This window comes from Ictalurus punctatus, chromosome 11 (assembly GCF_001660625.3).
Source record: "Ictalurus punctatus breed USDA103 chromosome 11, Coco_2.0, whole genome shotgun sequence".
NCBI lineage: Eukaryota > Metazoa > Chordata > Actinopteri > Siluriformes > Ictaluridae > Ictalurus > Ictalurus punctatus.
Window position 1 is genome coordinate 4,494,290 of NC_030426.2, and position 25,079 is coordinate 4,519,368.

The 25,079-nt window shown below is 37.7% G+C and overlaps 1 protein-coding gene across 4 annotated transcripts; it reads left to right on the plus strand.

Moving 5' to 3' along the window:
* The first annotated feature begins 1,525 nt into the window (after positions 1 to 1,525).
* Positions 1,526 to 23,704, plus strand: mst1ra (macrophage stimulating 1 receptor a). Of its 4 annotated transcripts, none has more exons than XM_017480122.3 (21): positions 1,526 to 1,922; positions 6,373 to 7,646; positions 10,352 to 10,522; positions 10,625 to 10,750; positions 11,213 to 11,383; positions 12,713 to 12,873; positions 13,184 to 13,319; positions 13,512 to 13,648; positions 13,731 to 13,907; positions 16,087 to 16,180; positions 16,263 to 16,472; positions 16,627 to 16,773; positions 17,363 to 17,516; positions 17,910 to 17,987; positions 18,340 to 18,546; positions 18,698 to 18,778; positions 19,282 to 19,463; positions 21,382 to 21,491; positions 22,253 to 22,418; positions 22,608 to 22,744; positions 23,053 to 23,704. In XM_017480122.3, the coding sequence occupies exons 2-21, from the start codon at positions 6,453 to 6,455 to the stop codon at positions 23,297 to 23,299; spliced, it is 4,086 nt and encodes a 1,361-aa protein (XP_017335611.1). In that variant the 5' UTR covers positions 1,526 to 1,922; positions 6,373 to 6,452; the 3' UTR covers positions 23,300 to 23,704. The 4 variants fall into 4 exon arrangements, with proteins under 4 accessions (XP_017335611.1, XP_017335613.1, XP_053539574.1 ...); XM_017480124.3 differs by having other exon boundaries at positions 1,526 to 1,719; XM_017480123.3 differs by lacking the exon at positions 1,526 to 1,922 and adding an exon at positions 2,154 to 2,305.
* Positions 23,705 to 25,079: the final 1,375 nt, after the last annotated feature.

Consider the following 25,079-nt stretch of genomic DNA (forward strand, 5'->3'; position numbering starts at 1 on the left):
CGGGTTACTGTTCTCCAGGTTCTCCATCGCCCTCCCATCTCCCAAAAACATGCCAGTAAATTTCCTCTAAGTGTAACTGAGTAAAGTGTACTCTTGTGAGCTGACAGAACGATGTTTTTCCAGTCTTCAGTTGTCTGGTTTTTATGGCTGTCGCCATCTAGAAGGCATTTCTGCCCACAGAACTTCTGCTTGCTGGATGTTTTTACACCATTCTGTGTAAACTCTATAGACTGTTGCGTGTGAAAATCCCAGGAGATTAGCAGTTTATGAAAACCCCAAACCGGTCCATCTGGCATCACCAACCGTGGCACGTCCAAAGTCACTGAGATCACATTTCCCCCCTTATTCAAATGTTTTGATGTGAACATTAACTGAAGCTTCATTTTGCACACCTTAAATAAGTATTACAATCCCATTTATACTGAATAGTTTCAAAGGGGTTTAAATGAAATGTACCCATGCTATGTCTGATTAAACCTGTAGGTGAACATGCATCCACCGCAGTGACTGCCACAACATCAATATCGATGCCACAGGATTCAAGCAGGCAGACTACACCATCAGCAGGTGTGTGTGTGTTTCTCAGACTGCTAGGAATCAACCCAAATACCTTTTTGTGTCACGTGCAGCACATTCTTTAAACCTGGTGGTAGCTGATGCAAGAAAAAACCCCCCAGAAGTGACTACCTATTTTGGTTACCTGCAGAAACTATTCATTCTTTTCTCAGCCTCCACACAACGTTGGTCTATTCTAAAAAAAAAAAAAAAAAGCCATGTCAGTCTCACTCTGAAATCCTGGACAGAGACCAGATGGGAGAGTCGAGTGAAAAGCGTGGAAGCTGTGATGTACCAGGCTGCAGAAGTTAAGGATGCCCATCTAGAAGTGAAGGAGAAAGCCACTGACCCAATTACCTGTAGGAATCTCCACAAAACCGCATGTGTGAGCATGTGCGTGACACGTGACCTTTACTAACCAATCGTCATGGTAACGTCAGGTCAAAGACTTATAACCACGTACATGTATAAAAAAAATCAGGGTGCACGTGGTTAGCACGTTCGCCTCACAACTCCAGGGTCAGGGGTTCGATTACACCATGGTCCTGTATGTGTGGAGTTTGCATGTTCTCCCCGTGCTGTGGGGGTTTCCTCCGGGTACTCCGGTTTCCTCCCCCAGTCCAAAGACATGCATGGTAGGCTGATTGGCGTGTCTAAAGTGTCCGTAGTGTATGAATGGGTGTGTGAGTGTGTATGTGATTGTGCTCTACAATGGATTGGCACCCTGTCCAGTGTGTACCCCGCCTTGTGCCCCATGCTCCCTGGGATAGACTCCACCTTTCCCCGTGACCCTAAAAAGGATAAAGCGCTATAGAAGATGGATGGATGGATAGATACAAATCAAAGATACAAATTGTCCATGGCCAGTTTTATTTAAGAATTCACGTTTTATTAAAAGATACGCCCATGTACATGTCTTTTTTTTTTCTCTCTCTCTCTCCCTCTCTCTCTCTTTTTCACTTTGCCAAAGCACACACCATTCCTCTAGGAATAACTTGATTGCACTGGAAGCCGCAGGACAGCCTGTATGTAATAATAAAGCTCCGATTTGAGAATAAACGCGTGTGCTGTAGTCTGGGACATGTCAGGAGGTGAAGAAGATTACGCAATCTCTGTCTTACTTCCTCATGAAGCTCGGTCAAGGCGTGGACCAGTCAATGAGTTGTGAGTATCCGTCTAAAAACGAGTGAAGAAACGTTTTACCGTTGACTACTGCCGGTTTGTGGAGTTTGTAACTTTGTTGGAGAACTAAACTGACTGATACACTTCAAATGGAATATTACTGAAATTGGCACGTGAACGACGTGAAAGCGGAGGGTGTCCTAACACACAGAGCGAGGTTTTGTTATACTGTAGGTGCTATACAGGTAAGTTGGACTCTGATTTTAAACTACAAAGATTCATTATTCACTCTTTTATTAATAATATAGTTCGGTCTTTAACCATAATAACACCACGGATACAAATCAAACCAGAGTTTTACAGACTTGCCTGCTCCTTTTTTAAAATTTATTTATTTTTATTAGGGTTATAATGTACGCTAGTGATGTGTCGTTTGTGAATGAGTCGGCTCTTTAATGTGACTCTTATACTGTAGCTGAACGTTGGTAGTCGAGTCACATAGCTATATGAGCCATTTTCTCCCCCATGTTATTATTTTTTGTAGATGTCGTTTTTCTGGCAGTTTAACTGGACTAAAATGCTTCCGTGGAAACGTCTTTTCAACATCTGAACTATTTGTTCATCTTCAGTAAGTGCTTCACTTTGGTCAGGGTCGCCGTGTTGTGTTCGTCAATTAAATCATATAAACTTTGCATTCTTCGTCTGTTACATCAGTGCACAAGTGTCCTCGTCGTCCAGGTTCCTGTCTCGACGTGGGACTTGTTTATCCTATGTCAGCATTTATGCGAAAAACATCGCAAACTTGGTTCAGTTCAGGACAAAATGGCACTGAGTCGTTTGGGAGTCGGCTCCTATTGGTGAAATGAACTGATATGAATCATTGAGAATTCCAATCACTAGAGTACGTAGGCAACAGGTAGGCCGAATCCACACTGAGTGGCCAATAACCGGTTTAGACTGGTTACGAACCCCTTCCAAGATTTCGTCCTGGAGCAGCTTGTTTGAAATATTCTGTAATTCTGTAAATGAATGAAAAACGCCTACTGGTTACAGAAAACGAAGGCATGCATAAGAAGGTACAGATTTGGCACTTTTGCATACATTCCTGCCTATTTCTGTACATACATATTCATTTCTTATGACCTTATATTCTACTGATTACACACGTGCAACGCTAAATTGTGAAACTGTAAGAATTCAATAACACTACATCAGTATTTTTAATACAACACCTTTAATTGCCGTACTGAAAAACACAGAAATTCTAATGGTTTCCACTACGAATACCATTACAAACCATCAGCGAATCGCTAAAACTGTTACCTTTACTATTATTGGTCCTTAATGGTATCCACTAGACATATCAAGGCACCACTAGAAGACACAAATTACCAGGAGAGACCCACAGGGACTATCAAGGTTCCTATTGTAACCATTAAAACCAGTACACATTCTATGAGGGTTTCTGTTGTCTTTTTCAGCAGGGTGGTATATACTTTATATTGTCCTAAATTGTTTAAAAAATTCACGGTCAAAAGGTTTAAAGGTCAAAAGTTTGACAGCAAGGGTGCCAGTAGAAAACTCTACAGTAATTTAGAGTAACTTACTGTATGGGGGAGAAAAAAAAAATCAGTCTAACATTATTGAGGTAATTATCCTCTGAGAGAAAATGTTACATTGATTTACATTTTTATAAAATGGTTTCCAATTGTCATTCTGTCAATTATTATTGTAATAAAACAGCACCCAGTGTAAACATTCAGGAAAAAAAGGACTAAATAATTAGACCTACTGCTTTGTTTCCAGTAAAGATCTTAACGGTCATTTTATCAGTAGGATTTTGAAATATCATAAATATAACACCAAAAATAAGTATAACCAGATTTTAGAAGTGAAAAGTTTTTTTATCTAGATTTACCGTGTAATCAAACAGGTAATCTACGAGTAAGCTGGTTTTCAGCAAGATAAATTCTTGTGTATTTATGTGTGTATTTTTGGTTACATTTTTAAATTCACATCATATATATGCTACAGAAGCAGTAAACAGAAAAGAAGACAGTTTGACAAAAAAAAAAAAAAAGGCAGTATTCCTCACTAGATGCATGGAACCTTCAAATCACTTCTAATAATACACTGTAAATCATGTCTAAGAAGATAAAAATTGAACATGCAGTGATAAGTACAGGCGTTAATAAAAAATACAGGGCATAAGAGGAAAACATTTATATTATTGTTTGAAAAAAAATTCAACAGAGTGAAACAATGGATACAAGCCGTTTAATGAATTAAGAAACATGACAAAACAACAAGAGCACACAATATCACTGAACACAAAGCAGAAATACATATGCACAAGCATTAACTAGAGACAGGTGATGAGTAGAACAGGTAAGCAGGTGGGAAAAAAATCAATGAACATAAATCAGGCAAGGAAACAAAACCAAACCAAAAGAAATGCATATGCAATCAGACCTTCTGGAATGTGCAGTGCTGGCAATTGGATGTATGGATTATATAATGGATTACACTTTTAGGTTTACTTTCCTCTCCATCTAAGCCTGCCAAATATCCAATTAGCAATATCTTTAGGCTTTACCGCAGACCGCTTCTTGACGCTGGTAACCTTGTCAGGTTTTTAAAAAATGTAAGAAATGCATCTGTTGAGATGCCAAAAGAAACAAAAGACAAACAAACAAATAAAAAAACAGTCTAATACATACCGTATTAGGATAATGACTTCTATGTAGACTGTCTGTTTGTCGTATTATGTTTATTCCAGCTGACACCAAAGGAATAAACAAATGCGAGTACTAATAATATAGCTCGACACTGTTACGTATAGTCAGATAAGGCAATAAATGGTCCCCTAAAATGGAGCATCTTGCAACAAGAGACAAATTCACTAAATCATTATTTGCTTGCATAATAGTGAAATATCCGACGTTTGTTACCGATCACAAATCTTAGTTGTGTTGATGACATCCTCAACTGCCACCACATACCATGAAGAGGTTTTGATAATATGATTGGATTTAATTCTCTAATAAGCCTATGTCAACATGACAAGCATTATTGTCTAATGCGTTTAATCAGACGTGTCTTTGGTACAAGCTATACAAGATTGGAAAGATAACCAGCAAGTGCTTAATTCCTAACAATAATGTTATTGTACACACTTTAGACGCTGTTAGTGAACTCAATAAACGTAGGCAGAGTGATAAAAGAAACATCCTTCCAAACAAAGCAATATTAGAGATGTTTTCTGGTGGCCTTGTTTTGTCCAGTTCAAGATCCACATGTGCATGACAGTGGCTGAAAATGCATACAAGAATTGAAGCATCGAAGGTTGTAAAGTTGTACTCATTTTGCTCTTATATATATATATATATATATATATATATATATATATATATATATATATATATATATATATATATATATATATATATATATGTGTGTGTATATATATATATATATATATATATATATATATATATATATATATATATATGTATATGTGTGTGTATGTGTGTATATATATATATATTAGGAAATGTTCACCTAATTACGGTAATTTACAATTTATGATTTTTAATGGACTTAAAGATGTTTTTTTTTTTTTTTTTTTTTTAAACCCAGTGTCACCATATAAACTCCTTTCAATTTCAAGTGTTGGTAATTCATATTCGATCGTACGTCGTACTTTAATGATCGACAAATACAACTCAGTTAAAGACGAAGAATTTCCTTCTTTTCAGTTATTGATAAATGTCATTAATTTAAAGATTAATAGATTGAATGATTTGCAGTGTGATTTCACTATGATAATGATGTTTCTTTGCAAAACAATGAATACATCAAAAAAAAAAAAATGTTCTGTGTGATTTAACAGATTTCTTAAACAATATATGACGTTCTTTTAATCAGAAAATTGTATCCCAGCTCGTTCTAAAACAGGCAGATGAAAAGTCCTTACAAAAATCTTGTCCACACAAATGGTAAAGGTTAAAAGGCATGCTCACAAATAGCATTTTGTTACAATACAGTGGTTTGCATTCCTTTGAACTCTTATAAGAATGTATATGTAATAACCCAGTAATTTAAGGTATAAATATATGTGTTGACATTGTTCACCCTAAGGCTGCCAGTTTTCTTTGAAAAATATCATTACAATTTCTAACGACTTTAAAAGCCGAAACGATTCCCCGAAATTGAAGGTCATGTGTGATTCATTCACAGCTGCGTACTGGAAATTGTTAAAGTCACATATATCAAAATATCACAAGTTTCAGTTTTAGGTCACAGGGCACAAAATTATTTTGTTTACATTTGCGGTACGTAAATGTATGTGAAAATAATAAAATAATGTTTTTAGAGCGTTTGTTCCCAAGTCCCTAAGTGAACAGGGTGATTTGGCCAAAAATTGAGGAAAGGGACTATAAACCTAAGAGTAACACATAAAAAAAAAAAAAAAAAAAAAAAGGTGTATTGTTTGCCTTTTTGTAATGTAGAAATATTATAATAGTATTTGGAAAGTGGCATTTCTGACTGCCCTGTTTCATATATTGTGGTGACTTATGATCACAAGTCTTAAAAAAATGATGAAATTAAAAAGAAGAGAAAAAAAAAAACAGTACTACTTGCGCTTGACTTGTATTTCCTTCCACTGACTTTGTCCTACTGTTTTATTCATAGATCCTGATGATGATCAAGAGGTTTTGAGGAACAGTGACAGTCATTTTCCTTAGGCTGCACAAAGGACAGCAGACTCAAAGATGCTATTCGGGGCTTGGGCATTCTTAGCATGTGTCTGGCTCCAGATTCATGTGATCTTGAATGCTGAAACCTGTCCTGTAGACCAACGAAAGGCTGTTGATTTTACTGTTCCATATCCCTCGCGTCATTTCCAAACTTTGAAACCCATCCAGAACATAGTGGTGAACAAAGAATTGTCTGAGATATATATAGCCTCACAGAACGTGATCGAGGCCCTGAACAACAGTTTTGAGAAGATATGGGAGTTACACACTGGTCCTGTTGGCAGTCCAGATTGTCAGACCTGCCACTGTGTTAGTACGGCTGATCCAAATGCGTCAGTGGACACAGATAATCAAATTCTACTTCTGGACCCTAAACCTTTTTTGCCGTTCCTGTACATATGTGGGAGCAATCAGTACGGGAGCTGTACTTTTGTTGAAGTTGACACCGACGTAAAACCATCTGAAGTCAAATGTCTTTTCAATGAAGAGAGTAACTCACCCACAAACTGTCACGATTGCATTGCTAGTCCTCTAGGCACGAAAGCCAGCATTGTAGAAGAAGGCCAGACATCTTTTTTCTTTGTGGCTGCCACCATCAACAGCACGATTGCAAAAGATTACGACAGACGTTCTATCTCAATACGACGTCTTCTTGCCACAGAAGATGGATTTGATTCCAATGTCAAGGCCCTTACAGTGCTTCCTATGTTCCAGGATCCCTACCCTATTGAATATATTTATACATTCTCCACACAGCAATACACCTACTTCTTGTCTGTCCAGAGAGAGAACCCCTTAAACAAATCTTCTGATCTCCAGACTCATCTCGGACGGCTGCCAAATGGCGATAGCGAAGCATGGATGTATCGAGAGGTCATCTTAGAGTGCCAGTTCAGGCCCAAACGGAAGAAGAGGAGCTCTGAGAACGTTTTGTACAATGTAGCCCAAGCAGCCCATTTCAGCATAGCAGAGAAGGACCTGGCAAAAGAACTAGGCATGATCAATGAGAAAGAGAATAGTGTCTTGTACATAGTATTTACTGTTACCGATAAAAAGGGAAATCCTATTAGAAGGTCTGGCCTTTGCGCATTTCCCATAGTGAATGTAAACCAAGCCATCAAAAATGGTTTGGATGCATGCTGCAACAGTGGACATGGACGAATCTCCCGGGGCTTGTCTCACTTTCAGCCAAGCGCTAGCTGTCCTGAGGTAAATGGATCTCTTAATCAGTGGTTAAAATGATTCATTAAGCAATGTATATATGTTTTTTTAACATAGATTCTGCAACTGCCGTATAGGTTGCCGCATTCTTAGTTGGTACTTGATCTTATAGTCATTTGTTCAGATTTGGAAGAAAAAAAAAAAGTGTAATATTACCTGTGACAGGAAATTGCTGGTACCAGGAAATGACTCACTTGTTTTATTGTTTGTTAAAGTGATATGGACCTGTGCACACTGATTGTGTTCAAATGCCAAACCTTCCCTTATGGATACATGTTTGAAAAACGTAAATAACTTCATGTTAAATGCATACAGTCAAATTCATTTAGAGCATTGTTTCCAGACACAGGTTTGATTTATGAATGTTCTGTCAGACTTATTAATATTTGAGTGTGGTGTCAAGTGCAATGCACCATACCTGCTGAGGCTGATAACAATATATGGCTTTCCATACAACATGCTAAACTAGAGGTCATTAAATCCAAGAGCAGACAGGAAAGAAATATGTTAAAGTGGACGGCAAGTGGAAATTATTGAGATACAGATTTAGTGTTCGTTTTCTTTGTAAAACTGATGGAATTTGTTTGGAAACTGTTTCTTAAGAAATTGAGGTGTTCAGGCGGAGGGCTATCGTGTACTGTTTTGCATGGTAACATTCCAGTTTAGAATTTTTTACTTCTTAAGTATAGGGCTGCAATGATTAGTCAGCTCATCAGCATGGATTTTTATAGCTGACGGATTGTTTACTTAACCAACAGAAAGAACACGTTACAACATGCCTCTATATCTGGGTAGAGTATATTCACTACTGAAGCCATTGGGAACACAACTACATAATCTTTCATCAAAGAGGCTTGACGAATTTGATACGGTTTGGTCAAAGTAGTGTGGTAGTTTATCCAATGTAGTGTTTGGGGTTTTTTTTTTTGGTTTTTTTTTTGCTTGTTAAGATAAGGCAATGTCTATGTGTAGGCTATACTGATGTAGTACCATTTAGATCAGACGATAGAAAGATAAACACAATCTATTGAAATATTTGAATTTCAAGTATCCTTGGTCATTATGTCATTTAGTTAGATTCTATCTGTGATATAAGTTTGTTACTGCAATTGGCACAGAGAGTAATCGACAACATTATCAACATATTAGTATTATTATGAAAATAATCATTTGTTACAGCTGTATTTAAGGGTAAGCATCTTTAAACTTCCGATTAAACTTATCTATGAATCAAAATAGAGCTGCATTTGTCAACTAGTCCCATGCTGTTGAAAACAGGTTGAATTCCTGTGTTTATTTTAAAGATGAGAAATAGTATACAGTAGTATTAGGCATGCAATTCTATATGGTATTAAGAAGTAGTTGCCTTCCAAAAAGGAACACGTGAAGGAATTTATTAACAGGAGTATATCAATATTTATAGTACATATTTAACACAGTACTGGTTTCCAGCTGCTGTTGTTTGACAAGTAAGCAGAACATCTTGTTTTCTGCCCAATAAGCAGTTCTAGCGACAGTGTGTGCTTCCTGTGACTGCTACTGCAAGCACAACACAGGGCTGCTTTTCTCACCCTGTCTCACACATCAGAAAAAATACCACCGACTTTTACTAAGATGCAGATACCACAAAAGGTACAAAAATAAATGATCCTGTTCATAGATGAAAAGAACAATTGTATATTTGTATTTCCAAAAACACATTCACAGTAAGGTATAGTAATGACACAGGTGAATATGCACTGATCAGACATATGATTAAAAGCACTGAGAGGTGAAGTGAATAGCCTTGATTATATCGTTACAGTGGTACCTACCATGGGGTGGGATATATTAGGCGGCACGTGAAGCGTCAGTTCTTGAATTTGATGTGTTGGAAAATAGGCAAGCGTAAGGGCCAATCCACGGAGGCCTCACGTCACAACTTACGGGACTTATTGCTGTCAGATTGGTGTACCACAGAGGTCCTTGAAGGGTCAGAGCTGTTTTGGGACCTACACAATATTAGGCAGTGGTTTTAACTTTATGACTGATCAGTGTACAGTGCATATCCATGGATGGTTTTAACATAATACTGCCTATACTGCGACGCCTAAAATAAATGTTACTGGTTATATACACTCCGTCCTCACCTTAGTAGGTTTATGACACCAGAAGTTTTGAAAAGTGGCCAGCTGGCATCTGCAGACTTCCTGATATGTAGTTGCTTCATCCTGTTTTAGTGGCTACTATCCAGTTGGCTTGAATGTGAAATTTATCCATGCTTTCTATCCCAGGACTCTTCTGATTTATGTAAACCTATTCAAAACATTAGGAATCATTATGGAAAACTTGCATGTAAAATGTCATGATTATGGGATCATGAGCAAAAATGCATTACGACAGAAGTAATTTTGTAAGCCAATCTTATATTTGTTTTATTTGTCATTTTTCTCACCAAATAATATTTAGGACCCTTTATTAGTTCACTTATAACATTTGTGGAGGAATTGTTGTCATTTTGGGAGGCTGGGCAAGTATTTTATACTGTGTAATTATCGTCAATTCTCATACATTAGGGAATAGTCAAGGCAATTTGCTGCAAGAGTTTCTTCACCAAAATAATATTAAATATGTTCTAAAGTAAAACTGCTATTAGATTTTTGGAGTGATGTGATTTTTGAAAAAAAAATGGTGTTTTCCATGTTTCCCTGGAGCGAGGAAACCGACAAGAATGTGAAGCTATGCCCACCATGGTGGCTACTCCTCACTCTAGAGCAGACTTCTTCAGTGGGCAGATAGCAGACCTGCTCACCTCCATTTTGGTTACCACTATTGGTGATGACACTATAGCACATATTGGCACTGAACGTGGAAGACTACTACAGGTGATCATGCCATCATTGCCCCAGAAATGGATAGTCTTCTGATTTAATGTTTCATACCTTTGTGAATTAATTTGTGTCTAAGAGTGCTCATTTTTTATGCAGGTCATCCTGACATTGTCAAGCCCTATCGTGTTTGCCAACTACTCTCTTGTGGAAGAGCCAGAGAGAGTGTCACGCATTGCTGCCGTGCAGTCTGAGGAGTCTTTGCTCTTCGTGGTTGGAAACAAGGTGCCGTTTCTCTGTTTTTGTCTCTTTTCCTGTTGTGACCTCAGCATTCTTAACTCACGGAGAACCTCATAATAAACTAAGGTCATGCTCTCTTTGTCTGTCCCTTTTGCATACTTATTGTTGTGGACGCTGACTGATTTAACAGGATTTGAAAGCAATTTGTTTAACCTGCATGCAAGTATCAGCGCACAATGACTAAGATTTAAATATTTACAATTGGATATTTGAATATCTATGTGACTAACATATCTGTAAAGGTCAGGATGCGATTTTTTTTCTTTGTCTGCTTTATATGCAGACTTCTGTTTAATGTCTTTAGATTTCCCCCTGTTTTCATTCTCTCTCCCATTCTTTCCTCCATCTTCAGTGGAGATTTGCTTACTATGGAGTGTCTTTTGTCCTGTGCGAAAATGTACGTAAGTGTCTGTAGTAAGTCGTCTCTGTGTGCTTGTATGGGTATAGATGGTGACTGTGTCTCCTAAAGGACCAGGATGCACACATCTGCTGACTTGTTCCAAGTGTATGCAGGCCCCTCGCTTTATGGGCTGTGGATGGTGTGACGGGGTCTGCTCGAAAATGACTGAGTGCCGGGGTCAGTGGAGTAATAACACCTGCCCTCCATTTATCACCAAGGTGATTCATAATTCTCACATTACCTGAAGCACCTCAGTGCCGTATGAAAATACTTTGAATGTGTTGCTAGATGGAATGTCGTGAGTGAACGGTTTATTCTCAAGCAGTTCAAAACCAATAATAATAAATTTGCTAGACTTTATTGGGCAAATGTTCCAATTCTGATGTTGCAGTGGTAACTAATGTTGTTTTAAATCCAGCATCTGTTTGGATTTGGGAAAACATGTAAGCGGCCTGTCAAAACAACCAGGTTGTTGATTTAGTCATGTTAATTTAACACACTTGTTGCTCTTTTATTAGCATGTCACACATACAAAGTAACACTAGTTTTAATTAATTGCTCTGAATATATTAGATGAATTCATACATAAAGAAATCATGCCTTTAATACATGTGACATAGCATAGGTAATTATTATTAGTATTAAATCCACATCCATCGATATATTTATAAATGGTAAATTTATAGAATACGCACCGACATTTTTAAGTTTGGGACAGGAACGCAAAGAAAGATTGTCTTTCAGTGACTCCCAAGTGTCAGGTTTAAGAGGACAGTATTTAAATTTAAATGAAGCTGAAATGTCCTGTTCCTGTAGCTTCGTTCATCATGTCATCTCACACATAGATAAATGTAGATACTTAAAATGCATTTGCATTAAACCACTAGACCATTGATGAGGCACTATTTAGCATAGTATAAAACAGTTACTGTCAGCATTAGGGGTGCCACGAATTTGTATATTATGGTGCCACTGGCTAGGAAGGGTGCGGATTACAGGAATCAAACTCACTTGGTATCATACTGTCTATGTAGCATGGAATTATTTTCTCATTGGTTAGGAGGGAATCATGCTTTCCTTGGGTAGTAATCATGCTCTCATTGGGAAAAGTTGTTCTTATTGGGGGGAAGAAATCGTGTTCTCACTGAGTGAAAGGGAATCAAGTATTCACTTGGTGGTACAGTAGAGACTCATGCTCTTAATGAGTGGGTGGAACCATGTTGTCATCGCATTGCAAAATCATGCTCTTGCTGGGTGGGAGTGAATCGTATCATATGGCTAGGTCAGTTTGGTTCAGCGATATAGTAGCAGGGCTCAAAATTGAAGTTGCTCTTATAAAACAGTATAAAGACAATAAAAGTTTTTTGGTTGTTAAAGTTGAAGCTATTGATTCTTGAATTCAGAGGATGGTCAATGATTGTCATTGTGATTCCAATCTTTGGTGTTTATGTTTCCTCTTATTTAGGGATTTTGCTGTGGGGACTACAGCTCAGTTATCCCGAAATCTGTTATTCTGTCTTTAACAGTTTTCTACCATGCCTGTTTAGTTTTTTCCAGACACGGCACCACCTGATGGTGAAACAGAGATTACGTTGTGTGGCTACGATTTACAGTCTCCCATGAAACCTGCCATCACTACATCTACTCACCAAGTCACTGTGGGACAGACCAGCTGCATCGTAATTCCAGAAAAGAGTAAAAGCACCCAGTGTGTAGCACACACACACACACACACACACACACACACACACACACACACACACACACACACACACACACACATGTATATACAAAAAAAGAAATCAAACACTGATGTATCAAGATCGGATATAACAGTGAAAGTCACATGTTGCTTAGTAGCTCTGTTGCTATCGTCTCAAAAAAATCCCTAGCCAGGAAGGTGAAAAGTTCACAGCAGGTGAACAAATGAACTAGTTGAGCCTATGATGAACTTCCTGTTTTTTAAAGTAAAACACGCACACACAACAATAAATCCAAAATATTTTTTTTCTTTTCAGGGTGGTATGCAGGATCCTTCCTCAGTCCTCAGATGTAACGCAAAATGTGGACATTAACATTAATGTGAATGAGGAGAGAATGGAGCGTGGTTACTTCATCACTGGACAGGCACGCGTGCAAGGATTCAGTTTTGTGGTAAGGAGACGGACTTTTTAAGGCTGTGTAACCCAAACCATACAAAAATGCAATGGAAAGTAAATCAGATCTAGCTGAATTTTTTTATTCACTGTGCTACCGCTTGTTCATATGATTGTGAGTCTGTTCAAAGCTTGCAGTGTGTCTCAGATGTTGAGTTAAAAAAATGTATTATACAAATCTCATATTCAGACACCAGTCGTCACCGATATCAGTCCCAACTTTGGGCCCAAGATTGGAGGCACCAGGATTACACTGTTAGGGAAACATCTGGATGCTGGACAAACAAGAACAGTCTTTATGGGGGACAAGAGCTGCCCTGTTGAAAGGTTAATAGCAATGCAGTATGTTAATGATTATGGAATTTACCTTACTCTTGGCCTTCTATCATGAACTGAAACATTTTTACAGCTCATCCAACAATGGGACCTGGTCCTCTGTAGTGTTCGTGTCTGAGGGAGTGGATGATCTGACAGAGGTGAACGTGAAACTTCTAATTGACAAATCAGTTATATCTGCAACCAAACAATTCAGCTACAGGGAGAATCCTAAGGTGAAAGAGCTGAAGCCTAACTGCAGCTTCAGCAGGTGAGGCCCAGATTAAAATTGTGTATGTATGTATATATGTGTGTATGTATGTATATATGTGTGTGTGTATGTATGTAGGTATGTGTGTATGTATGTATGTATGTGTGTATGTATGTGTGTATGTATGTGTGTGTGTGTATGTATGTGTGTATATATGTGTGTGTGTATGTATGTATGTATGTGTGTGTGTGTGTGTGTGTGTGTATGTATGTATGTATGTATGTGTGTATGTATGTATATATATGTGTGTGTGTATGTATGTATGTATGTGTGTATGTATGTATGTGTGTGTGTGTGTATGTATGTATGTATGTGTGTGTGTGTGTGTGTGTATGTATGTGTGTGTGTGTATGTATATATGTGTGTGTGTGTATGTATGTGTGTGTGTGTATGTATGTATGTGTGTGTGTATGTGTGTGTATGTGTGTGTATGTGTGTGTATGTGTGTATGTATGTGTGTGTATGTATGTGTGTATGTATGTATGTCTGTGTATTGTGTTAATGTATGTGATATCATAGCTAATCATTCCCTGTTCATATGCTGTATATTGCTGTTCTTAAAATACACATATGCACATTTTGAGCCTTTTATACTGTATATTTGCATAAATTCTATACGTAAATTCAGTTTATTATGTGAAATGCCCAATGAAAGCTTATTGGCTGATGGTGGCCATGTTTTTGAAGTAACCCAGTTAAATCTGTTTGAGTAAAATAAGATTTTACGAATATTGTCATGTTTTTCATAATGAATAATTTTCAGATTCTCCTGAAAGTTTTACTACTTTTTTTTTAAATATATATATGGCAAAAATCTAAAAGACTATTTTGCTAAAGTAGGTTTGACGTCATAATGATGATGAGTCTTTATTGGTCACATATACATTGCAACACAGTACATATCCCAGCATGTTAGGGTCAGACATGATATGGCACCCCTGGAGCAAAGAGGGTTATGAACCTTGCTCAAGGGCCCAACAGTGGCAGCTTGGTAGTGCTGGGGCTTGAACCCCCAACCTTCCAATCAGTAACCCAGAGCCTTAACCGTCAAGCCACCACTGCCCACATTAACCAAATCATTTCAAAATCTAAGAGGGAAACCACCGATTCAGACAAAAAAAAAAAAAAAAAATTTTTGTCGCTAGGCCTCAAGGTTCTCTAGATAGGGCCAAAAAATGTTGAGCTATAGCACCACCATTAAGTCGATCGGGTAGAGGAGTAGCAGGAGGTAGTACTACGTATTGACCAAGTTTCACATCTCTATGACTTTTATGGAACAAAAATAAGAATAAGAAAAACTTATAGGATTCCAGCACATTTGGTCCTTGGTCCCCTAACAAAGAGGATCTAAACCAACAACATGGAACTAGATACAGAACACAGTCTAGGAACAAGGCTAGAACGTCATGATAACAGTGTGCAGTAAGATTTGGTGAAGACGTAGGGCTCCAGAGGTTTCAAATACTTGAAGCAAATACAAATTAAAAACAGATGAACAAACTAATGACAAGATAGGGTGGGGACAAGACTAAAACATAAACCAAAACAGCCTTAAGCACATAAGTACTTGTTGCCATGGGATCCACAACATGAAGGGGTAACAATGTTAATTTGGCATGCAACTGTATGTAGAAAAACAATTTTCAATCATATACATTGTACAATATATGGCCAAAAGTATGTGGACACTTGAACATCTGACTTGCCCTTTACATCCATATATGCTTTTGAACATCCCATTCCAGATTTAGTCGTCCTTTTGTGGTTATAATAAGTTCCACTCTTCCTGAAAGGATTTCCACTAGATTTGGAGAGTGGCTGTGGGGATTTGTGCTCATTCAGCCACAAGAGTATTAGTGAGGTCAGGCACTGATGTCAGGTGTGAAGTCCTGGTTCGCAGTCAGCAGTTCATCCCAAAGGTGTTCAGTGGGGTTGAGGTCAGGGCTCTGTGCAGACCACTTGCCTTCTGCCACTCCAACCTTGGCAAACCGTGTCTTTATGGACCTCGGCATACAAAGACATTCTATACAGTTGTGTGCTTCCAACTTTATGGCAACAGCTTGGGGGAAGAACCACACATCATTGTGGTGGTCAGGTGTCCACAAAAGTGTATCAAGTAGCCCTCTGAAATGCATAGAGTTTTAGGTTCTTAAATATGTTTTTTGTCTGTCTTATGCAGAGGTTCCAAAATCATCATACTGGGGGAAAATCTGGACACCGCATCCCAGACTACAATTTATTACAAACCCAATAACTCGAATCCTGTCCAAAGTGTAAGTGTTTTAGGACATTGTCTGTTTTACATAATGTTCTGTGTATGCTGCCATCAATATTGACTCAGCTGAAATCCCTCAGGTGTGTGTGGGTCCTGTGAGCCCAACGCAGATGGAGTGTGTGAGTCCAGCATGTGAGGATTCAAGTGGTGTCCTCTCAGTGGACATGGATGGAGCTAAAAATCTTATTTCACTGCCTTTTTTCTGCTACCCCAATGGCAAGCCTATCCCCTTTGAACATGATGACAACGTGCTTCATCTTGAACCTGGGACGGACAGAGTCTCACTGCATGTGTGTCTCCATTTGCATCTATTTTCTGTTTATGAATGTTTGTTAAATTAGGCAGCAATCGCACAAGTTTGTATATTGTAATAATGAATAATGTCATGTCCATTATTTGTTAAGAGTGCTTATGACTGAATATGATTGTGGTTATTGACCTCAGCACGAGAGACTGTATAGGGTGAGCCATTGCATGGACATCATCATGACAATAAACGGCATGAACTGCAATGCTCATGTTCGGGAAAATGAAATCTTCTGCAGAATCCCTAAAAATATTCAGATCCCCAAAGAGGGGGCACCGGTCAGGGTGAGAGAACCAACTTCAACTGCTATTAGTCTTCTGCTGTATTTAGCTTTAATCCTCTCTTCACTGTTTAGCAACAGATGTCCCACTGACTTAGGCCATATCTATTAATTGTACAGTAGTGGATTTGTAAGCCTTTACAATATGAAATGTAATAACCGAAGTATTAGTAATGTAAACAGTATGTGTGGAAATAGCCATATAAATCCCCTTCACATACATGGGCATCTTCCAATAGCATATATATGTGCAAATTATAGATGATCATATGATCGGGACTAAACAGCACTTGTTAGATTCATGTTTCGTCCATTTGAGTAATTTTCTAACCTTCACAATGATTTAAATATTCAATGGAGAAACTGAACGAAGCATATGAAGTGTCATGTTGGAAAACGACTTTTCAATATTGTTCCTCTTTTAGTACGGTAAAGTCAAGTAAGTAGTTAGTGACTGAAATTGCACCAATTGGATCAGTCTGTACAGAACATAACGGTTAGCTTGATTCATGTTACTTTCATTCAGTTGAATTCAACCCAAAGTAAAAACACATTACTATTTCATTCTAAAATAATTGTTCTCGTCATCCCAGGTGTCAGTGAACGGGGAGATATATGAAGTTGGCCGGGTGATATATTCCAGCAGCAACCACCTTGTTGGCATCGTGTTGGGTATTCTTGCAGCACTGGTAGTAGGGGCTGCTTTAGCATTCTTAGTAATGACCCATCTGCGCAAGAGGAAGAAAGGTGAGGCTATAGAGTTGGGAACTACTAATGATTTTAGGTGAATTATGTATGGGTCTGCAGCATACCTGTGACTTACTGCATGATGTTAAATAATCTTCTGAGCATGTTTTGTTATTATGAATCTATCATGTGGCTCTTTAGCCATCCAATATAAAAATGTTTAAAAAATCGATTTTTTTTTTTTTGCTTTAGTCATATGCATGTGACCCAAGATATGCATTTAAAAGTTAATGTTGACATAAAATTTCAATCAGTGAATGAAATCAGCTAGCTGGAGTTATTGTTCGTCAAGTTAACAAGTTTGCCTTGTAACTTTTCCATGTAATAATTCAAATATAACAAAGTTATACAAATAAATAATGATAATATTAATTAGAATATAAAAACTTGTAGCTATGCAGGCAGAGCAGCGGTTGTCAAGGTATTCCTCTCGCATTGGGGAAATTTCACCTGAGGGAGACTACAGACGCGGTAAAGTAGACATTATTATGATGGTCATTCAGATCTCAGCTACAACTTACTAGATTTCATAGTGAATAATGAATTCATAGTCAATTGAACATGATTCTGACACAATGCTAAAAAGTATATTTCTCTTATCATTTTCAAAAAGATTTCATAATGATACAGTATGTTAGGATCACTTTGGCATGAGAGTAAGGTTTGCCAAACATATGATTAAAATAACTGTTAGAAACTGTTAGAATTTTAAACAGCACATTACATTGTCATTTTAAGATTAAATATATACGTTAGCACAAATATCAGTACATGAGGTCTACAGCCATAACTTTAGAAGTTAACAGTTTCTTCTGCCATGTAGAGTTCTCCTTTGGTACCTTGCGTGGATCGGGCATGGCATTCAACGGGTTGGTGTATGCCAGTGGTGTAGACCCTGCTGCTATTCCTCTGGTGTCAACTCAGACCATATCCCTGTCAGCCCTGCGGCCTGAGCTGCTGGAGGAGGTAAAGGATGTGCTGATCTCTCCTGAGCAGCTGAGTATTCAGCAGGATGACATCATTGGCAAAGGTACATGTCTACATACCTGTATGTAACATTTTAGCACCTCTCTCGCCAGTTTATCTAATTGTATTGATGCATCATTCTTTTTCAGTTTTCTGTCATGCTAAATCTTCTTTTGACATCCTTTCCCATCTCCTTGTTTCTCTGATATCTGCAGGTCATTTTGGAACGGTTTATCATGGCCACCTTAAAGATAACGAGAACCATGAAATTCACTGTGCAGTGAAGTCATTAAACAGTGAGTGAATTCAGACCTTACGGCATCAGATGATCCATAACTGTATTTTTTGTATTAGTTTCACAGTCGGTTTCAAAATCGTTCACTTCTATAATACTAATCAATATAATACACATGAAGAAAACAAATGTTCTTATTTGCTGAATTAGGTAACAATAATAATACACAATTTAAGGTAATAAATCCGTTACTGATTTATTTACATTTATGTTATTTGTTAGACAGCCTTATCCAGAACGACTTACGTTTATCTCATTCGTACATCTGAGTAATTGAGGGTTAACAGCCTTGCTCAAAGGCCCAACAATGGCAGCTTGACAGTGCTGGAGTTTGAACTCATGACCTTCTGAGCAGTAGACCACTGAGCTAACACTGCCCTCTTATCAATCTTATAAATGTATAAATATCAACCAAGTAAAAGTTTATTTTAGTTGTTGATAACTGATGATAGCTTGATCAGTGATAATGTACGGGGTATAAGGGATTTTGCTCTGTACTGACAGGGATTACAGATGTGGAGGAGGTGGAGCTCTTCTTGAAAGAGGGCATCCTTATGAAAGCCTTTCACCACCCTCATGTTCTCTCATTGCTCGGAATCCTGTTACCTGCTGATGGCCTTCCTCTTGTGGTCCTGCCATACATGAAACACGGAGACCTCCGGCACTTTATCCGCTCTAAAGAAAGGGTAGGGATGGCAAGCTTTTAAATGATTATTTTTTACTTCTTCAGCCCAGCTGTAGTTCTCCAATCCATGGACAGTAAGAATGTAAATTAACAGCATGCACAGGTAGCTTTAGGTTGAAGCAAGTGGTATGCATGTGTTACAACCTATGAACATTTATTTAAGTCCCCAATACATGTCCTCCAAGTTATTATTCGATCCCACACATTCCTGCCTTCAAAGGATCCCTAAAACGTGAATGTGTTTCATGTGTCTCTTCTAGAATTTCTCCTTTTTCCACTCTTAAAATGCTATACCTTTACATCTGGTTGAGATACAGTTGAAGCCAAACGTTTACAACTCCACACATTTCATGTTACCATACATTTCTTTTGGCAAGTCAATTATGGCATGTACTTTGTTAACATCAGAGGTAATGTTAAAACGATGGATTAAAGACAGATTTACTTCAGTTTAAATTCACTATATCATAATTCCAATGGGTTAAAAGTTTACCAAAGGTACACCAAGTTGACTTTCTCTTTAAACAGTCTGGAAGATTCCAGCAATCGATGTAATGTCTTGTAGAAACTTTTGATTGGCCAACTGTCATCATTAGGGATTAATTGGGAGTGCACCTGTGGCTGTAAAATGACCTAGTGCATTTTTACCCTTGATACCATGGGTAAATCCAAGCCACTCAAACAAGACCTCCAAGAATTGTAGACCTCCACGAGTTCTTTGCCACGTTAGGAGTAATTTCCAAACAACGGAAGGTACCATTAGCATCTTTAAAAGAAATAGTATGCAAATATAAAAATCTTGGGACCAGACATATACTGCATTGTGCTGGAAGGAAGGATACTCCCAGGGATAAACGGTATGTTCAATTGAAGTCCAAGAGAGCAAAAGGGAACTGGTGAAGAAGCTAGTGGCATCAGGCATCAAAGTATGTACATCTACCAGAGAGTCCTACATTGCCATGGCCTGAAAGGCTGTTGTGTAAGGAATAAGTCCCTTTGCTAAGGCTGGCATAAAAAGCCAGACTGAAGTTTTGAAGTGATCATCAGCTTTTTGGAGGGGTGTCTTCTAGTCAGATGAAATAAACTACCCAGTTTGGCAGTAGTGATAATGATAATGAGTCTTTATTGGTCACATATACATTGGAGCACAGTGAAATTCTTTTCTTCGCATACCCCAGCATGTTAGGAAGTTGGGGTCTGAGCGCTGGTGTCAGCCATGATACAGCGCCCCTGGAGCAGAGAGGGTTAAGGGCCTTGCTCAAGGGCCCAACAGTGGTCAACACTATTTATGGAGGAAGATCTGTAGCACACCATACGAACTGTGAAGCATGGTGGTGGCAGCATCATGTTGTGGGGATGTTTTCCTGGAAACGGGAGATGGCATCATGGATTATCCTGAAAAAATACCGTAAAAAAAAAAAAAAGTTGTAACAAAATAGTTTAAGACAACAGAGTGGCCTCCGCAAAGCACTGACCTAAATCCCATTAAACATGTGTGGACTGTACTGAAAAAGCACATTTGAGCAAGGAGGCTCACAAACATGACTGAGTTACACTAGTCCTGTCAGGAGGAATATGCAAAAATTCTTCTTTTTTTCTTCTTCTTTTTTCTTTTTTTGTATTGTGAGAAGCTTGTGAAAGGCTACCCCAAGCATTTGATTCAAGTTCAAGCAATTAAAAGGCAATTGCACCAAACACTAACAAAGTGTATGTAAACTTCTGACCCACTGAAAATATGATCTAGTTAATAAAAGCTGAAATAAATCTATCTCTTAGCTGGTATTTTGAAATGACCTCTCGTGTAAGTACAGGTACAGTAGACAGTTTAACATATTTTGCTTAAGTGATTGATACTGTAAATATATCCACACAATTTTATATGTTTATGGTTTGTTTTTTGTTTTTTTGTTTTTTTTTAGAGTCCTACAGTGAAGGACCTGATTGGTTTTGGGCTTCAGGTTGCTAAGGGAATGGAGTATTTAGCACAGAAGAAGTTTGTGCACAGAGACCTGGCAGCGCGCAACTGCATGTGAGTGCATATTATTGTTATCAATGTGGCACCAAAAAGGATTGTTTGTTAAGGAGTAACTGGTGTACATAAGGTGCTGTTCAGTCAGCTGTTGAAATCTTTTATATATATATATATATATATATATATATATATATCTCGGTGACTTAAGTCCAAAAGTGATATTAATATTTATATGGGGAAATTTGCGTGCATTCTCAAATTTAGTTATGCAAATACTAAAAATTTGCACATTTTTGGTGTATAGTGTCAATAGCATCTAGGCCAGTGGTTACCAACCCTGTTCTGGGCGATCTACCTTCCTGAAGACTTTAGCTTCAACCATAATCATACCCACCTGACAATGTAATCATTGCCTTAAGAGGTTCTTGATCAGCTAAAACAGGTGTTAGATTTTGGTTGGAGATTAAACCTGCAGGGCAGTAGATCTCAAGGACGCAGGTTGGTGACCACTGATCTAGAACATCATCTTTAAACAAAAGCACTTGCCTTTAAGACAGGAAAAAATAAGGGATTAAAAAATCTTTTTTTTGTTTTTCAAATGTAATACGATAAAATGTGAGACTTTGGGAGAATTAGAGAACTTAAAATGAAAAATAATTATATATATATATATATATATATATATATATATATATATATATATATATATATATATATATGAAAATGTAGACAGTTATAGAGTGGATGATGCACAGATACACTAAACAGACACTACTGCAGAGCTGCATATTTAAAGTCTCACAAAATTGTTGTTTCAGGCTAGATGAGACGTTTACAGTCAAGGTGGCTGACTTTGGCATGGCACGGGACATCTTAGATAAAGAGTATTACAGCATTCAAGACCACAAAAGAGCCAAACTACCTATCAAATGGATGGCCATTGAGAGTTTACAGACTCAAAAATTTACCACCAAATCTGATGTAGTAAGTAATTGTAATGGTTTTGTAAGTAACTGTGATTAATGCACTTTAAAAAAAAAAAAAAAAAAAAAGAATTAGTACATTTATTTATTTATTTTACATATGTTCGGTGTATAGTGATCGTCCTATTATTCGCGAACAACATTATCTTATTTCATAAATCTGACACCTTGTTTCTCATGTGTTCTCTAGTGGTCATTTGGTGTGTTAATGTGGGAGATGCTGACCAGAGGAGCAAGTCCATATCCTGACGTTGACCCATATGATATGACACCTTATCTATTACAAGGACGGCGACTGCCACAGCCTCAGTACTGCCTCGACTCCCTGTAAGAGAATAGGGAACTATTATCATTAATAATAATTTAACTGAGGATGCTGTTCATATGGGCTATTGTATTATCTTCTTGGCTCCAAATGTTTGCATGGACTGCCATTTATCAAAATTTAGAAAACCTCTTACATTAAATAGCTGTCAGTTCAGGTTCAGGGCAGGATTAGAAGTCAGTTTGTGTTTCTTAAGCCATCATAACGTCAGCACTCATTGCCATGTATCTCTGCATAACGTACTTTCAATATGTAAACAAAAACTGTTTTACTGGCTCTGTGTAAATTGCTATTTCTTGGATCCCTGCAGTTGGTTTATCCTGTTGAAGTGTTGGAGCCCCGAGCCTGACTGCAGGCCAACCTTCTCCATGCTGGTGAAGAATTTACAGGAGATTCACTCTATGTTGGAAGGAGAACACTATGTTAATCTACAGGTAACTTACGTTAACCTGGAGCAAGGACGCCCATACCCCTCTATTGCTTGGGCATCTCCATCACTACCTGAGGGCCACAGCACTGAAACACTGGACCGGTTGGAGAATAGTGGAGAAACTTAACCTTCAGCCAACATCACTGAGGGGTTCATTTAAAGACACTTGTGGAATGTATGAATCAGAATGTCATTTGGACAGAGTTTGGGGCACTAAGACAACCGGCAGTTTGGCAGTTTACAGTATGGAGTTACTATTCTGCCAAAAGTATTAAATACCCACATTATAAGACCCAATCCATCATGTTAGGTGAAATGCCACAGTCCCTTGAGTGGGCATGGCTAAGGTTCAGAAGACTTGTCACTCCAAATTCTATCTGCTCATTAGACATTTATAGTGCCTTGCTCATAGACAATCACACCTGTGTAAAACGTGCCAAACGTTAGAAGCAAAGGATGAATTTCAGATGTAAAGGATTCAGGAAGTTAAAAAAAAAAAAAAATCCACTGACCAAAAAAAAAAAAAAAAGAAGATTAGAGAAACAATAGTTAAGGGAGCTAATTATTTTCTTTTCCTTTTGTAAGTTAGAATGAATTCTTTGTTGAATTTTCAAGATGTTGCCAGATTTTGATGTTAATGATTTTGATAATATTTAATTCGCTGCTGTATCATTTTTGACTGCAACTTCCACTTTTGTAACAAGATTAACTCCACTTTACAGTTTACAGTAACATCACATGCGCGAGCCGTCACACTCTATGTGATGACTGTGAAACTGGAATCTGGTACCACCTTTGATCTCAGGTTTGCTCTAGTCATTCTGGACTAGATGTTTACTGTATTCGGAACACATACGTAATCTTGTTTTGCACTGAACAGTAGTTCATTTGTTTTATATTGCTACTTTGCATTAGCATTAGCATTGTATTGTTACTTGTTTTGAGTTTGAACAAATGCCTTACATGTCTCTCTTCATGCTTTTCATTAGCACACATGCCAAAAATGTTCAAAGAGAGTCTATGTTTATTGAATGTAGAGCAGTTACAGTATACTGAAATAGCCAGTGGTTATGTAATCCTGACGTTTACTTAAAATATGATGAGACTACTGTTCTTTCTAAAATAGACCATGTGTCTTTTACCTTCATTTTTTTTTTAACCTGGGCCAGTTCTAATTATCTGATGATGTAGGGAACAAATTGATTAAACGTTGTTCCAAAGAATTAAGTGAAAACATGAGCAAATTAAAATAAGCTTGCGAAATTATGTATGGTTATTTGAGGTTATTCCTAACCTTGGATTCCTTGAAAAAATGACAGTTGACGCCAACGGTTTACATACACTTAAGCTAAAAATATGCAATCAGTTTTTCACAACTCCACATGTTTCATGTTACCATACATTTCTTTTGGCCAAGCAATTAATGCATTTACTTTTTTCAAATCAGAGGCAATTTTTAAACAACTGATTTATTTCAGCTTAAATTCACTATATTGCAATTCCAGTGGGGCAAAAGTTTACATACATCAGGTTGACTTTCCCTTTAAACAGTCAGGAACATTCCAGAAATTGATGTAATGACTTTTAGAGGCTTCTAATTGGGCAGTTCACATGATTAGGAGTTAATTGGGTTCATACTTGTGTCTGAAAAGGGCCTACCTTTAGAGCCAGTTCAATTTTGCCCTTGATACTATGGGAAATTCAGCCAGGACCTCAGAAAAAAAATTCACAAATCACAGGAGCGATTTCCAAACAACTGAAGGTACCATGAGAAGCTGTGCAAACAATTGTGTGCAAATATAAAAATCTTGGGATTACATAGACGCTGCATCATGCAGTAAGGAGGAACAAATGAACAACAAAAAAACTGGTGACGGAATTGGAGGCATCTGGTATCAAAATATGTA

Coding starts and splice junctions, on each gene's coding strand:
- mst1ra (XM_017480122.3), top strand. CDS start 6,453: ATGCTATTCGGGGCTTGGGCATTCTTAGCATGTGTCTGGCTCCAGATT. Junction 13,320..13,511: donor TGCAAGGATTCAGTTTTGTG/GTAAGGAGACGG, acceptor TCTCATATTCAG/ACACCAGTCGTCACCGATAT. Junction 16,473..16,626: donor CGGACAGAGTCTCACTGCAT/GTGTGTCTCCAT, acceptor TATTGACCTCAG/CACGAGAGACTGTATAGGGT.